This window comes from Galeopterus variegatus, unplaced genomic scaffold (assembly GCF_000696425.1).
Source record: "Galeopterus variegatus unplaced genomic scaffold, G_variegatus-3.0.2 Scaffold3057, whole genome shotgun sequence".
NCBI classification, from domain to species: domain Eukaryota; kingdom Metazoa; phylum Chordata; class Mammalia; order Dermoptera; family Cynocephalidae; genus Galeopterus; species Galeopterus variegatus.
In genome coordinates, this window is record NW_007729168.1 from 218,113 (window position 1) to 233,032 (window position 14,920).

At 39.5% G+C, this 14,920-nt stretch overlaps 1 protein-coding gene across 1 annotated transcript in view; it reads left to right on the forward strand.

The window, feature by feature from the left end:
* Positions 1-6,651, forward strand: part of LPAR3 (lysophosphatidic acid receptor 3) — a 63,752-nt gene extending 57,101 nt beyond the window's left edge. The window contains exon 2 of the mRNA XM_008583830.1: positions 6,295-6,651. Within this exon, the coding sequence (XP_008582052.1) occupies positions 6,295-6,623 (329 nt within the window). The 3' untranslated portion in view covers positions 6,624-6,651. The remainder of the gene's footprint in view (positions 1-6,294) is intronic.
* Positions 6,652-14,920: the final 8,269 nt, after the last annotated feature.

Below are 14,920 nucleotides of genomic sequence, written 5' to 3' on the forward strand. Positions count from 1 at the left end.
CACTGAGGGTCGCAATCCCGTTGCCGGTCCCGGTCCGGTGCGGGTGCAACACTGAGGGTCGCAATCCCGTTGCCGGTCCCGGTCCGGTACGGGCGCGACACTGAGGGTTGCGATCCGTTGCCGGACACGAAAAAAGACAAAAAGAAAAAAAAAAAAGAAATAAGTTTTATGAAACATACTCGTACTATACTTGATGCACTCTGATGTTTTCTGTTCTATTTCATTTTTTTAAAATTCTGTTTGCAACCCACTAAATTGATTTCACAATCCACTGAGTTGCTACTGAGTCTGAAAATCCTCTGATCTAGTCTTTCTCAATGGAGTTCCTTTGTGAAACGTGGAACATAGAAATGTTTTCTTAATCCTCTCAAGGGTGGTACATAACTCATACCACTCTAGATGCTTGGGAGAGAAGTTGATCTATGACATACAAAGTATGCCTAGGGACATTCAGGCTTCATTCTCTGGATGAACTCCTGGTTGAAAAAGGCTTACTATGTCTTATCTATGCACTAAATCTAAACTTCTGAGTATTGCACGTAGGGCCCTTCTGGATCTGGCCCATGTTTACCTCAGACTTCATCTTACTTCCTTAGTCACCTACCTGGGTTAAAACCATCCTGAACTGTTTGGAATTTCCCAAATGCATCATGCTGTTTCTCACCTCTGCACAGTCATTTGTGCCCTTCAACACCCAGTTCAACTGAGCGTCACTTCAACTGAGCCTTTCTTTGACAGTAGGTAGAATCATCAGGTCCAAGTTCTGTCCCTGTCAGTCTCTGAAGGGCAAGACCGTACACTGTTCTCATCAGCAGGAGCTGCAGCTGGTGCAGTACCTGGCCCTATGTTGGCTCTTAATAACCTTGTTACATCCCCCTGACTCATCTCCCTTGCTACCGAGTGTGGGGCTCTGTACTTAGTTCTAAGGATACAAACAGGTGTGAGGTATAGCCTGCAGGCTTAGGGAGCTTGTAATGGCCTGAGAGACAGGGCGTATGTATTACAAACCACCACCAGTATAGCGCAGTGTTCAAGAGCTTGCATTGGTGGGGTGGGGAGAGGGGGAGGGGAGATGGGAGGGGTCCAGTGGAAGAGGCAGAGTGTACGCTGAGCTTAGAAAGAAAAATAGCCCTAAGATTAGGAGGTGGGAAGGCATTTCTGGCAGGGCAAACCAAAGAGCCAACAGGCCCAGAGGAGGATGGCATAGGCCTTGTCTATAGTCTAGTTTCACTGCTAGTGTTTGTGCATTTCTGTATGTATATGCGCTCAAATATTTTTCCAAGTGTAAGTTGAAGATATTGATCTCTAGAGATGTTTATTTTCTCATTTTAGATAATTCTGTCATTCCCCCCCACCCCCCACCCATGGCTTTTTGCTAAGTCTACAGGATTCCTAGAATTCTCCAAGATTATATATTCCCAGGGCCAAAACCATTCCTGATGTTTTCTTCTCCTTTTTAATTTTTCTGAGGAGCTTTATATCTAACTGCTGACATACAGTATAAAACCCCAAAGAATGAACCGTTAGATAAGCTGTGGATCCACTTTGAGATGTGTTTGGAAGGAGAGCATGGCTGCAGTGGAGGAGTCTCGCAATGGCTGTGTTTTGCAGGGTCACTGCCTGGGAGTGTGAACATTAGCTCTAGGCAGCATCCCTGAAACACCACTCTCTGGCTTAGCAGCCTAGTGTGTTTGGGCTCTTCTGTCACACTGTCACACAAGACTCGCCCTCTGTTGTTCACTGGAAACAGTATAAAGATGAGGTCAGCAGATTTTTATTTCTCTTCTTACCTTATGGCCAGTCTGCAGTTTTGTTCGATCTCCCTCCTTTCACTTCATCCCTTCCCTCTCTCCCTTCTTTCCTTTTCTTCCTTTCGCTCCTCTCCCCTCCTCCTTTTCCTACCTCTACCTCTCCCCTTCCCTTTTCTCCCCTCCTTCCTCCCTCTCTTCCTTCCTTCTCTGGCCTAAAAATCTTTCTGCTAGCAAACCAAGGAATGACTTGTGATATATGCAGCTTCTTAGTCAGATATGACATAATATGAAGGGGACTTTAAAATCCAGAATTACCTTCCCCTTCCCCCATCACTCACTTTAGTCATAAGATGCTTTGTAGTCCTCTGCCGAACAGCAGAGCATATGGACAGGACAGGAGCACAGGCTGTCGTGCCAGGCTGCCTCTGTTCAAATCCTGGCTCTGCCACTTAATAGCTGTATGCCTTTGAGCATATTACCCAACTTCTCTGTGCTTTAGTTGCCTTAGGTTTAAAATGAGGGTAGTATTGGTACCTATTTTCAAGGGTTGTTATGAATTTTATTGGCTTAATTCATATAAGATGCTTAGAACAGGGGCTGGCCAGTTAGCTCAGTTGGTTAGAGCACAGTGATATAACACCAAGGACAAGGGTTCAATGCAAAGGGAAAATATATATGAATTATTGCATTTTGACAAACAGGGCATCAATTTGAAGATTTATTTAGAGTGTTGAAGTCGCCTGACTAACCCAAACTTGTGTTTCATGCTGGGGGAAAAAAGCTTTCATGATGAAAAAAATATTCTCATCTAAAAAAATGAAAATGAGGTTGTAGGAAAACATGGGCAATTTACTTTTATCTCTTTTTTGGTGTTGTGTATAATATATCATTCAAACAAAATTATGTAAAATATATGTAGAGTTTAAAGAATTAACATTTAAGAGAATAAAAAGTAAAAAGAATTCCTGTGTACTTACTACCCAGTTTCGTAGAACATTACCAATATCTTTGGAACCTCCCGTGTGCCATCCATTCTAGTGGCCCTCTCTCCTGTAAAGATAACCATGTTATAAATTTTATATTAGTCATCTTCTTGCTTTTTATCATGGTTTTACCACATACAGATTTAATGTTAGACATCAAATTGTTTAGATTTGCCTTGATTTTCTTTTTTCTTTTTTTTGGTGGCCAGCCAGTATGGGGATAGATTTTTAACTATACCATAATTTACATTGATTTTAGTTATCAATATATTTGGATTCATTTCTAGCATCTTATTTTGTCCTTTGTCCCATTTTTTTCTTTGTTTTACTTTTTTCTCCCTCTTTTCTTTTGTATCGAGATTTTTTTTTTCCTTTCCTTTAGTTCCATTGTCCCCTTCCATTGGTTTGGAAGTTATAATATACTCTATTAAATTTTGATGTCTGTCTTTAATCAAGTATAAAATTAGTCAATGGACTAATTAATACAGGACTTTGGATCACTCCCATCAGGATTTCTTTGGAATTATGCAATTTCATGTAGAAAGGACTCTTCACATCAAAGTTGGTAGCTACAGCTTTTGATGTCTGGATTGTTTAGTTCTTTTTTTTTTAAAGATGACCGGTAAGGGGATCTTAACCCTTGACTTGGTGTTGTCAGCACCACGCTCACCCAGTGAGCAACCGGCCATCCCTGTATGGGATCCGAACCCGTGGCCTTGGTGTTATCAGCACCGCACTCTCCCGAGTGAGCCACAGGCCGGCCCCTGGATTGTTTAGTTCTATCTTGACAGTATAGTAACGCTTTTGGGAATAGAACAAAAGTATTACTGTTATGGAAAATACAGACCATTGTAGCTGGATGGAGCTGGAAATACAGACATTGGAGCTGGGTATCTATACTTGTGTTTTTCAAACTTTTTGACCAACCCAACAGTAAGAAATATACTTTGTTTCATAATCAATACATTCATAGTATATAAAACTGAAACAGAACTTTTATGAAACAAAATCTCCTTTAGTCTATGTAAAGTACTCTGAGCTGAGCTATTCTATTCTTTCATTTAAACAAAACAAAACAGGGCCAGCCCATGGCTCACTTGGGAGAGTGTGGTGCTGATAACACCAAGGTTACGGGTTTGGATCCCTATATAGGAATGGCCAGTTAGCTCACTTAGGAGAGCATGGTGCTGACAACACCAAGTCAAGGGCTAAGATCCCCTTACTGGTCATCTTTTAAAAACAAAACAAAACAAAACAATAAAACCATGTACTGGCCAGCCGCCAAAAAATAATTATAATATAATAAAACAAAAACCTGGTCTGAACCCATTAAGTTGATTGCATACCCACGAAGGAGTTCTGACCCACAGTTTGAAAAACGCAGACCTAGCCTAAAGTTCTTGATTTACAGCTGAGTAAGCCAAAGCCCAGAGCAACGACATGGGTTTCCCAGAGTTATACAGTAAGAGTTAGGACCCAAATCTCTGATCTTTTATCTCCACCTCCAGTTTTTTATCCACATATGTCAGCCAGACCAAAAATAATACAGGTTAGAGAAAAAAGGGAGCCATCATGAGTTATGATATGGAGAGTTAAACCCTCCTGCTACCTCCTAGACATTTAATTTTGGTGGAAACAAAGCATCTCATGATAACCACTGCTTGGTGAACCCAACACAGTGTTGGGTACCATTTTCCATTACCTCTGATCCTCACAACCACCCTACATAGTCCAGTTTATTATCTTTATTTTTTTATTTTTTATTTTTTTTCAAAAAGATGACCAGTAAGGGGATCTTAACCCTTGACTTGGTGTTGTCAGCACCATGCTCTCCCAAGTGAGCTAACCGGCCATCCCTATATGGGATCCAAACCCGTGGCCTTGGTGTTATTAGCACCACACTCTCCCAAGTGAGCCACGGGCCAGCCCATTATCTTTATTTTATAAAGGAAGGAATGGAGGCTCAGAGAAGTGATTTGCCTAATTTTGTTAACTTACAAGGTGAGGAGCTGGCATACCTGTCTGACTCCAAAGCTCATGGTGCTTCCCACCTGATAGCACCTCTCTATAATTATTCACTTGTCTTGCTTAGTATTGTCTCTCTCAGAAGGAAGATAAAGCAGCAAGAGGAATACTGTCCAGGACTAATTCTAACCAGTAAGAATAACTAGTTGGTAATAAGATTTGTAGAATTACTTATTTATTCTGTCTCCTGTGTTAGCTTTTTATCTCCCCAAGTGCATGGTCTTCGCCTCGTTCAGTTCATCATAAGCTCAAGATGAGTATTTCTTGAATGGATAAGCAAGTGCATTTAGAAATGATAAGGATGTTGAAAGAAAGCAACCACATCACACTTCAAGGCAGCTCACATTGTGGCCAAGAGCACAGCCTATGGAGAAAGACCGCCTGTGTTCAAACTCAGGTGTCCCTTAAAAGCTACTTGATCATAGGCAAGTTACTTAAGTTTTCTTGTGCCCCAGTTTCCTGGGGATAATAATGCCAACTTCATAGTGTGGACCTATGAGTTAATCAAGAAAGCATTTACACAGTGCCTTGCTTGTAGTAAACACTGTATAAAGGTTAGCTGTTACCATTATCTGAAGTTATAACTAAGTACGGGAATATTGAACCTATATCTCATATTTTAGGAGAAAAATATCACAAAGTTTAGAGGCAAGGTAAGTATGTACAACAGCTAGAGAAGAGACTACTGTTCACATTCAGTTGCAGAGTCTAAAGAACACATTTCTATCTCATAGTGAAAGATTTACTTCTGACAAAAAAATCAAAAATATCACAAAGTTTAGAGGCAAGGTAAGTATGTACAACAGCTAGAGAAGAGACTACTGGTCACATTCAGTTGCAGAGTCTAAAGAACACATTTCTATCTCATAGTGAAAGATTTACTTCTGACAAAAAAATCTAAATCTAGAGCAGATAATTAAGCAGATGGCCTTTATGTCAAAAAGAATGTAGTACTTACTAAGCATCCACATAGATTTATAAAGAGTAAAATTTTTAAGCAGGTGACTTAGTTAAAAGACTAGGAGAATGCTATAGAAGCAATTTATCTTATTTTCAGGAAAGCATTTAGAAAACCTGATTTAGAGACCAGCAGAATGTAAGGTTAAGTGTGCAAGCCCTGGAGTCAGAGAGGCTTCCTCACATATCCCCCTGGAACTGGGCCTCGGTTTTCTCCTCTGTCAAATGTGGATATTGATTGCAGCAGCTTCCTAGTGTGGTTCGGAGAACTAAAAGAGATCACGTATGTGTAGTGCTTGCTAAGCAGGGCTTAAATGCAAGCTCCTAGTAATAACAAAACCTGGGCAAGCAGATAAGAACTTGAAATTGAATGTGGTTGATGGTCAAGGAGGTTCCCAGCTATTTGCCTCCAACAATCCCAGTGTCAAATGCTCAGATGAAGGGTGAAATTTTGCTTTGCAGTTGGCAGAACAAATCCTCTGGTCCCTTGCCACCACTGACAGAAGGCTAGGAGAGAAGAGCCCTGAATGAGCAGCCTGAGGTCTGAGCACATGTTGCTTCCTCTTTTCTCCCTCCAGGGGCGTTCGTGGTCTGCTGGACCCCTGGCCTGGTGGTTTTGCTCCTCGACGGCCTCAACTGCACACAGTGCGGCGTGCAGCATGTGAAAAGGTGGTTCCTGCTGCTGGCACTGCTCAACTCTGTCATGAACCCCATCATCTACTCATATAAGGACGAGGACATGTACAGCACCATGAAGAAGATGATCTGCTGCTTCTCTCAGGAGAAGAATCAGGAAAGGCGCCCCTCCCGCATCCCCTCCACAGTCCTCAGTAGGAGTGACACGGGCAGCCAGTACCTGGAAGATAGTATTAGCCAAGGCACAGTCTGCAATAAAAGCAGTTCCTAATCTGTGGACACCTCTCCGCCCACCCAGGCCTCCTCTGGGAAGAGAGCTGTAGAGAATGGTTACCTGTCTCTAGCAAAGCCTTTGTACAGTGTTATTTGAAGTCTGAATTAATCACTGCTAGATTAAAACAAATTTTTGTTTTACATAGTTTATATATATATATTTTTTAAAGATGACCAGTAAGGGGATCTTAACCCTTGGCTTGATGTTGTCAACACCATGCTCAGCCAGTGAGCGAACCAGCCATCCTTATATAAGATCCGAACCCGTGGCCTTGGTGTTATCAGCACCGCACTCTCCCGAGTGAGCCACGGGCCGGCCCTTGTTTTACATAGTTTAAAAGCATGGGCAGTAAAGAGAGGACACAATGTGTTCAGAGAAAATGCATATAAAAAGGGGAGACAGCCCAGGGGATTCTTATTTGTGTCCTGGGAACTGCTCGGGGCATGTGCCAGCCCCACAGCTCATCCTGGATCCCCCGCCACCTTGCAGCCATTCTCTTTGTGTAAAAGGATGATGTTAGAAGGCTTAGGCCAAAATAAATAATGATGTTACTTGAGCCACCTTATGTAACTGTTTGGAAAGCCTATGTAGTTCTTTCTGCATGTATTAAAAATTTTTAGAAATGCTTCGGCAGTGCTTTTTTTCCTCAAAGAAACCATGGCCAGTAGCTAGGTGTTCAGTAGGAATTGAAGAATAACAAATCAGTGAAGGCTCCAGATTAAACTTGATTTTTAACCGAAAGAACATTCTGAGAGGGGCTGGCCAGTTTGCTCAGTAGGTTAGAGTGTGGTGCTGTAACACCAAGGTCAAGGGTTCAGATTCCCATACCAGTGAGCCACCAAAACAAAAAAAACCCAAAAAACCATTCTGAGGAAAAAGACATATTTAAAAAATAACAACGAAAAGGGTAAACATTAAAAACCTTGTTTGAAGTGAATAAGGTCTTAATGTGGACCTCTAAGCATACACTCATATGTATATACATGTGTATATTTATACAATTTTTTTTTTTTTTTTCCTTTTTTTTTTGTCTTTTTTCGTGTCCGGCAACGGATCGCAACCCTCAGTGTTGCGCCCGTACCGGACCGGGACCGGCAACGGGATCGCAATCCTCGGCGTTGCTCCCACACCTCGCTCAGCCAGTGAGCGGGAACCGGTCTGTAAGTGGGATCCGAACCCTCAGCGGGAGCGCCACCACGCTCCCCAGCGGCGCACTGTAGCAGTGCGCCACCAGGCCGGCCCTATTTATACAATTTAACTTTGTATTTAAAGACTCCAAGGACAGTGATGCTGAAGTACATTCACTGGCCACCTAGACTTTCCAGTCTAGGACTGTAGTTGTAGAAATGACCTGTTTGCTTTAACAGAAAAAAGTGTTCATTTTAAAACAGACATTTCTATGCAATAGAGTGAAAGGTATATTGACAAGCAGGTTGAATCCCTTCCAAGTACATTCACTGGCCACCTAGACTTTCCAGTCTAGGACTGTAGTTGTAGAAATGACCTGTTGTGCTTTAACAGAAAAAAGTGTTCATTTTAAAACAGACATTTCTATGCAATAGAGTGAAAGGTATATTGACAAGCAGGTTGAATCCCTTCCATACAGGATCAAATATGAACTCGACTCAAGTCCTATTTCCAGTTACCTCCACAGCACTGGTGGCTTGTCAGATTTAGTATGTGGAATAATTTCACATTTCATATTTTGCCCAAGGTTATCAATGTACTTCTGGTACTTGTCTCACTTGTGGACTGAATTTTGATCTGGGTTCTATTTTGAATTTTTCTCCTTTAAAGACCTAAGTAGGCAACATGAAAGGCAAGTCAGTAAGAAAGAAAAATAATGTTTCATACATGTAGGCTACTGACCAAAGTTTTCTATGTAAAGCATATAGAGTATATTCTGATTTAAAATAAGAATAACTTCAAGGCAAATATTATAGTATTTATGTAGTTTGCAAAAGAAGTTTACATTATTTTTGCTATTGTGATGTAACATTTATGTGCAAGAACTACTTGTAATAAAAGGATTTAAGTCATGCTTTTAGATGTAATGGCCTAAAATAGAGAGTATTATGATTTGAAGGTGTAGATTTCACAAACTCTGTGTGGTGAGTCTATCTGAAGCTTATATCAAAGCTACCTATAAAGTAAAATAAAAAAAAGTTCTTTCTCGTTGAGGTGTGTTATTGCTTTGTGTATTTTCTAAGTAAAAATATAGTTTGTAGTAACTATAGCACGCATTTCTGTTGCAGAAGAAAAATCAAATTTGCCATGAAGTACATACTCTCGGTGTTTTATGTAAGCATTTTGAATCTACAGCTGGCCAAAGGGTAGAGAATTGAAATTGAATTCCAGTCCCCAAATAGCTACTAAGGGATCTTTGAAGGTTTTATTTTGAGGAAGAACCATTTTTAGTACCCTGCAGCAGTGTTATATTCAGAATGGTGTCTGGAGGGGATCCAAAGTGCGGAAACTCAGGGTAGAAATATATAGCTTGTGTTTTTATGCACACGTCTCAGTGATGGGGCAAGAGTAGAGAAGCCGTGTATATTTGGAAATGACAAGTGCTGGTGGTCACAGGGCTCACCAAGAACACTCGGCAAACTTGGCCCTTAGGAGAAAAAAAAAAACAAACAAAAAAAAACCCTAAGAATATTCCTCCTCAAATTCTACGATCCCAAACTTATCTGTAAGTCATTGAGGTCGTGGTACTGAAAACTTCATTTAGGCCTTATCAGACAAGTCCTTGACTCAAAGCATTGGCTACTCTCTAGCCAAATGAGATTAATTTTCTTAGATTTGTAGCACTGTCCAAGATGTTTCTGATAAATCTGTATTGGTGAGAAAAGTTAATCCTTTGTGAAGACTGCCTGCTTGGAGAGAAAGAATGTTTCAGAAATAAATTATTGAAATTTCTTTGTGAAATTTCTTACCTTCAGCGAAGGTAATTGCTGAAATTTTACCTTACCTTGGTGAATATTCTTTTTTAAGTGGGTAGTAGACTTGAGGCCAGTGTTTGGCCTTTAGAAGCTGTAAGCATGGAAATGATTATGGCACCACCTTGACCCCATTTGTGTAATTCCAAGTAAAAGCAATACTAAACCATAAAATGAATGTAAGCTTCCAACAGAGTTTTAATTTCCCTTACAGTCAGCACTTTGATGCTTTTTATAAATACTAAAATTCAAAATCTAGAAACTTCAGTGCCCTGGCTTCACTGGCACACTGAGCACATGCTCAGGCCATGGTTGGATGACCCAGGACCAAGGACCCTGTGGAGTCCGCAGCCACAGTATCAGGTGATGCAGAGGTACAGCTCTGCTAATCTGTAGATGTCACCCTCTAGAGTGTGTCATGGTTCATGTCTGTAGGCCAGTTTTCCTCCTGAAGTTGGAAATGTTTTGTGCTGATTAGCTCATTAATCCTCTAAGCATTCTGGGAGGGGGCAGAAAAGATTTCTTGGCCCTCTTTTTTAATGGGTTGAATAGATATAATAAAGGTAAGCCCTATGAAGATACCTGTGAAGGTGACTTAGTGACAAACTCAAGCCCTGTTAGAGCCTGGAGTAAAAATAACCAAGAGTTATCCTACATGGTGATGTATACTAAAAAGGATTAAAAACACCCCAAAACAGATCTGACTTCCAGGGGGCTTACCAGAGAAGTATATTCCCTTTGTGGACCACTAAATGTGGTGTTAAATTGGAACCCCCTAGGACTTCTTCCAATTTTACCCATTGTCTTTCAGGCTTAGGAAATGGAACATGAAGGATTTTTAAAGTAAGGGAAGCTGCATTTTGTGTGAGGGATGCTTTGCTGAACATATCACATAACTAGTCTTAAATTATGAGTATTTTAAATTTTCACAGACTAGATGCTGTGGTTGAGGGTTGTTTAATTGTGTTTTTTGGCCCTAATGCTATATTTTATCTTTATGCCACTGTCTCCAGTGATTTTAGAGTGTGCTCTCTTCTAAAGTAACAGATGGTAAATGGTTAATAGCAGTTGTTAGGGGTTCAGAGTGTTTCCTTATCTATAACTTCTGAGCTAAAGATTTATAGTTCAGACAATAGCACAACGGTCATTGAAATCACATGTGCAGGTTCCAGTGCACATCAGTAAAACATGGTCACATCATACTATGAAATGCACTGCGTCTGCATGACAACCCATGAGCAATTTCCTAGGCCAGACAGTTTTGGAATTTGCAGTTTTTGACAGCTTTTTAGAGAATTGCAATTTTATGCAGCAAAACTTTATAATATTTTTCTGTCTCAGCAAGTTTACCTTTGCATAATTCAAATTTCCATAAAATGTGTCTGTACTGTATTTGCTATTGAGCTTACAGCCTGCACATTGTACATTAATAGCAAGGTATATTGAAGAAAAAGAGGGGGCTGCCTGCCACAAGCCCATATTACATCTTCTTGTATATTAGAAAATGATATATTTCCATACCAGCCAGCTGCCAAAAAAAAAAAGCCCTTTCTCAAGACACTTTTGCATCTACTAGAAAATTATCTAATACACTAATTTTGTTAGAACTTTACTGGTATCTGCCAGAAAACTGTGCTAATACATATTACTGTCCACAGTGTGACTGACATGTAGAGCTGTGTAGTTCACCACTCACACAAATGTATATAACAACCATGTTAAAGAAAGCACTGGATTGAAATTCAGAATACCCTGGTTCTGATGTTTGCCTAAACTGTCTATGAAACTGTAGATACGATTGCTAATGTCCTAAATGAGAGGCTTAAATGATCTGTAAGGACCTTTCCAGCCCTAAAATTCTGATTCTATGTGTCATCTCCCAGATGTTAATTCTGAAAAGAGCCCTGAATCTTTGTTTGGTTGGGTTTTTTTGTTTTGTTTTGGTGGCTGGCCATATGGGAGATCTGAACCCTTGACCTTGACGTTATCAGCGCCACCTAAGTCTTTGGATTTTTTGGATTTTACTCCTCACATAGGGATTTCAAGGAAAAGGAGTTCTGTTTTCATTTATATCAGTGTGCACTCAAGCTTTAGTGTGCATAAGAATTACCTAAGGAGACAATCTAAAGTCTATGAGTTTTAGGCAGGTGTGAAATGTGTAATCATAAATCCATTATCAATACAGGGCAGAAAGGATTTCTAAAATAAAATGGAACTGCTAATCCATCTGCTTATGTTTGCTAAGAGTGAAGTTAAATTTGAAATGTGTGAGCTGCTGTTTACTCCAGCAAGAGAAGTAGAAAACCACATTTATTTTACATTTAATTTAACCAACATCTTTCAAACACATCCTTGGTGCTGGAGAACCCCTCCTCCCCCCACCGCCCGCCAAAAGAATAAAGCTCATGCCCTTAAAGGAATCCACAAAATCATAAAGCAAATGTATATACAAATACACAAATCTAGGGAACCAAAATGAGAGGGATCTGAAAATATTAGAGATGGGCATGTACATTTTGTTGTAGGCATCCTCAAGGTATCAAATGGGAACATTGGTGATACTGGTATTGTATTTTTTTAGATCTGGCCCCTACGGTATAATTCTTGATATAGAATTCTTCAAGACCTGGGAGAAGAAAAGGAAATCAAATAAAGAAGCTATGTGTGAGTTAAAAACTGTTTACAATTTATCTGGTACTGATAGTCTAAACTAGACTTCTTTGTTTGTTTTGTTTTGTTATGTTTTGTTTTGCTTAGGTGGATGCCTGACCACAGGTTTATATAAATCTAGGAAAATCTTCAGTCAGAAAAATAGTAACCATTCTGGATAGTCGAAGCAAGAAGGTATTCAAAACAGACTTATAAAACAGTTGCAAAGTCCTGGCTGGTTAGCTCAGCTGGTTAGAGTGCAGCCTTGTATCACCAAGGTCAAGTATTTGGACCCCCTTACCCACCAGCTGCTGGGGGGAAAAAAATTACAAAACAGTTGGAAAGGCTAGAAAGAGGAAAGTAAGGAAAGCCTATTGTTAGCTCTCAAGTTTGCAGCTAACTTTTAAGGAATTATTGCCACACAGGTCAGAACTTTTGGAAACTGCCTCCTGAGGCAGGTGATTTGTGGGAGGACACCAGAGGCCACTACAAAATCTCAAATCTCAAATCTACTGCTAGAGGAAGAATATGGCTTATTCTTCCTTTCTGCCTTCATCTCTTGTAATTGTCTGGCAAAAGCAGAATCCAAATTGGGATATTTACTGGCTTTGTATTCTGGGAAGTATAGTTCCCAGGCTTCTAGCTTTTCAGACACAGGGGAGAGCATGGAAGGATCAGCAATAGAACTGACAAACCAATGCATGGAGAAAGGAAAATGGATGGGAGGAGGGATCTTCTTGGCTTCTAGAACTCTCCCCTTTCTAAGATACCAGTTCTATTGGTTTTTCTTAACTAAGGGAAGGAGATAATATAAATAGTTCTAGAGTAAGGGGTGAAAATTCTCTAAAAAATAAAGTGTTGGTACATATAATGTAGAGGTTCAACATTGTAGAATAGAGATCCTCTGAAGGCTGAATGGGAATAAAACAAAATATATGAATATAGTTCACTTATTATTAGCTAGTCCTTATCCAGTCTGTAATATCAACGTTGAAATTAGAGCACGAAAAGTGAAATATTTGTGGTCATAGTTGATATATAACCATAGCGAATACATCACTATCTAGTCTTTCCTTTAGGTTTCCAGATGGTGAGTAGAATAGGATCTTGAAACAAACGTAGGTGTAAAATTTGGATGTGGAAAGTTGTTTAAAAATCAGACTTCAGGGTCTGGCTGGTTAGCTCAGTTGGTTAGCATGTCATGCTGATAACCTATACAGGGTTCAATCTTTGTACAGGCAGCCACCAAAAAAAAAAAAAAAAAAAAAAAAAGCAGACTTCAGTTCTCCTACAATCTTAAAAGGTGCAATGGATCAACTCCTTTTTAGAATGGAACAGTAATAGATCCAAGTTTCAGAGTTTGTGGTTTGTTTGGGGAAAAGTAACACTAAAGTTTCTTCTTTTGATAGAAATAAGAGCCTGACTAATGCATCTTGTGAGGAAGTTATAATTTAGGGATTATCTTGATTTTACAAATGAATAAACCAAACCCACAAGATCGAGTGAGTATTTAAAATCTATGGTGACTAAATCCAGGATCAAATTTAGCTAAGTTCTTTAGATCTTCTCTATTCAGAAAAAAGAAAAAAAATAGGTTCCTAATAACTATATATAACTTCAGATTTCAAAGAGCCAATGTTTACTAATAATAGGTTAGCCATTTTAGGGATTAAGAATGTGTTCTTTGACTAATTCAGCTTTTGAGAATGTATGCTGAAGAAGTGATTCCAAGTTAGGAAAAGGCATTGTACACAAAGGTAGTTAAAAAAACATGATTTATAGCAACTGGACACTTCTAAACAATCTAAACATTCAGGCATGGGATAAATGTAAAGCATTTTAGTCAAGCACACAGACCCTGGAACCAAATTGCTTAGATTTATATCTTTGCTCTTTTACTTCCTAGCTGTGTGACTTTGGGCAGTTCTTCTGGGCCTTAGTTTATCTATAAAGTGGGGATAGTAAATATACCTATTTCATAAGGATTCTGTGGAGATTAAATAAGTTATATGTAAAGCACTTAGAACAGTGCTGGGCATTGGGTATGTATAGTTGTCATTATTGATGGAATGCTATTTAGCAATTTAAAATTATAGGTATAAACAATCTAATAATACTGAAACATGTATAATGTGGAATTTGCTGATGAATTGGATATTGTATCAAGATATGTGTCTTGTTAAATAAAAATTATAGGAGGCCATTGTTTTGGACTAAGTTCCTGCAGTAGGCCCCCAAAGACTAAACTAAAAATCAAAATGGAGTCTCCCCTGCTAAGTTCCACCAAATCTAAACTAAGCCGTGGTCTGACCTTCCAGGAAATAAGGAGAGAGAGATAACAGCCAATTTCCCACACAGACCAGTTTAAATTTTCAATAGACATGATAATGAAATTCCCTCCGCTTTAATCCTTACATGAAAAGGATAGCCGAAAGACTAAACTAAAAATCAAAATGGAGTCTCCCCTGCTAAGTTCCACCAAATCTAAACTAAGTCGTGATCTGACCTTCCGGGAAATAAGGAGAGAGAGATAACAGCCAATTTCCCACACAGACCAGTTTAAATTTTCAATAGACATGATAATGAAATTCCCTCCACTTTAATCCTTACATGAAAAGGATAGCCGGAAGTAACCTGATGTTAAATAATCAGTAACTTTTCTATTCTGTCTCCCTGTCACCACCTTACAAGGAAGGTAACTTTGAA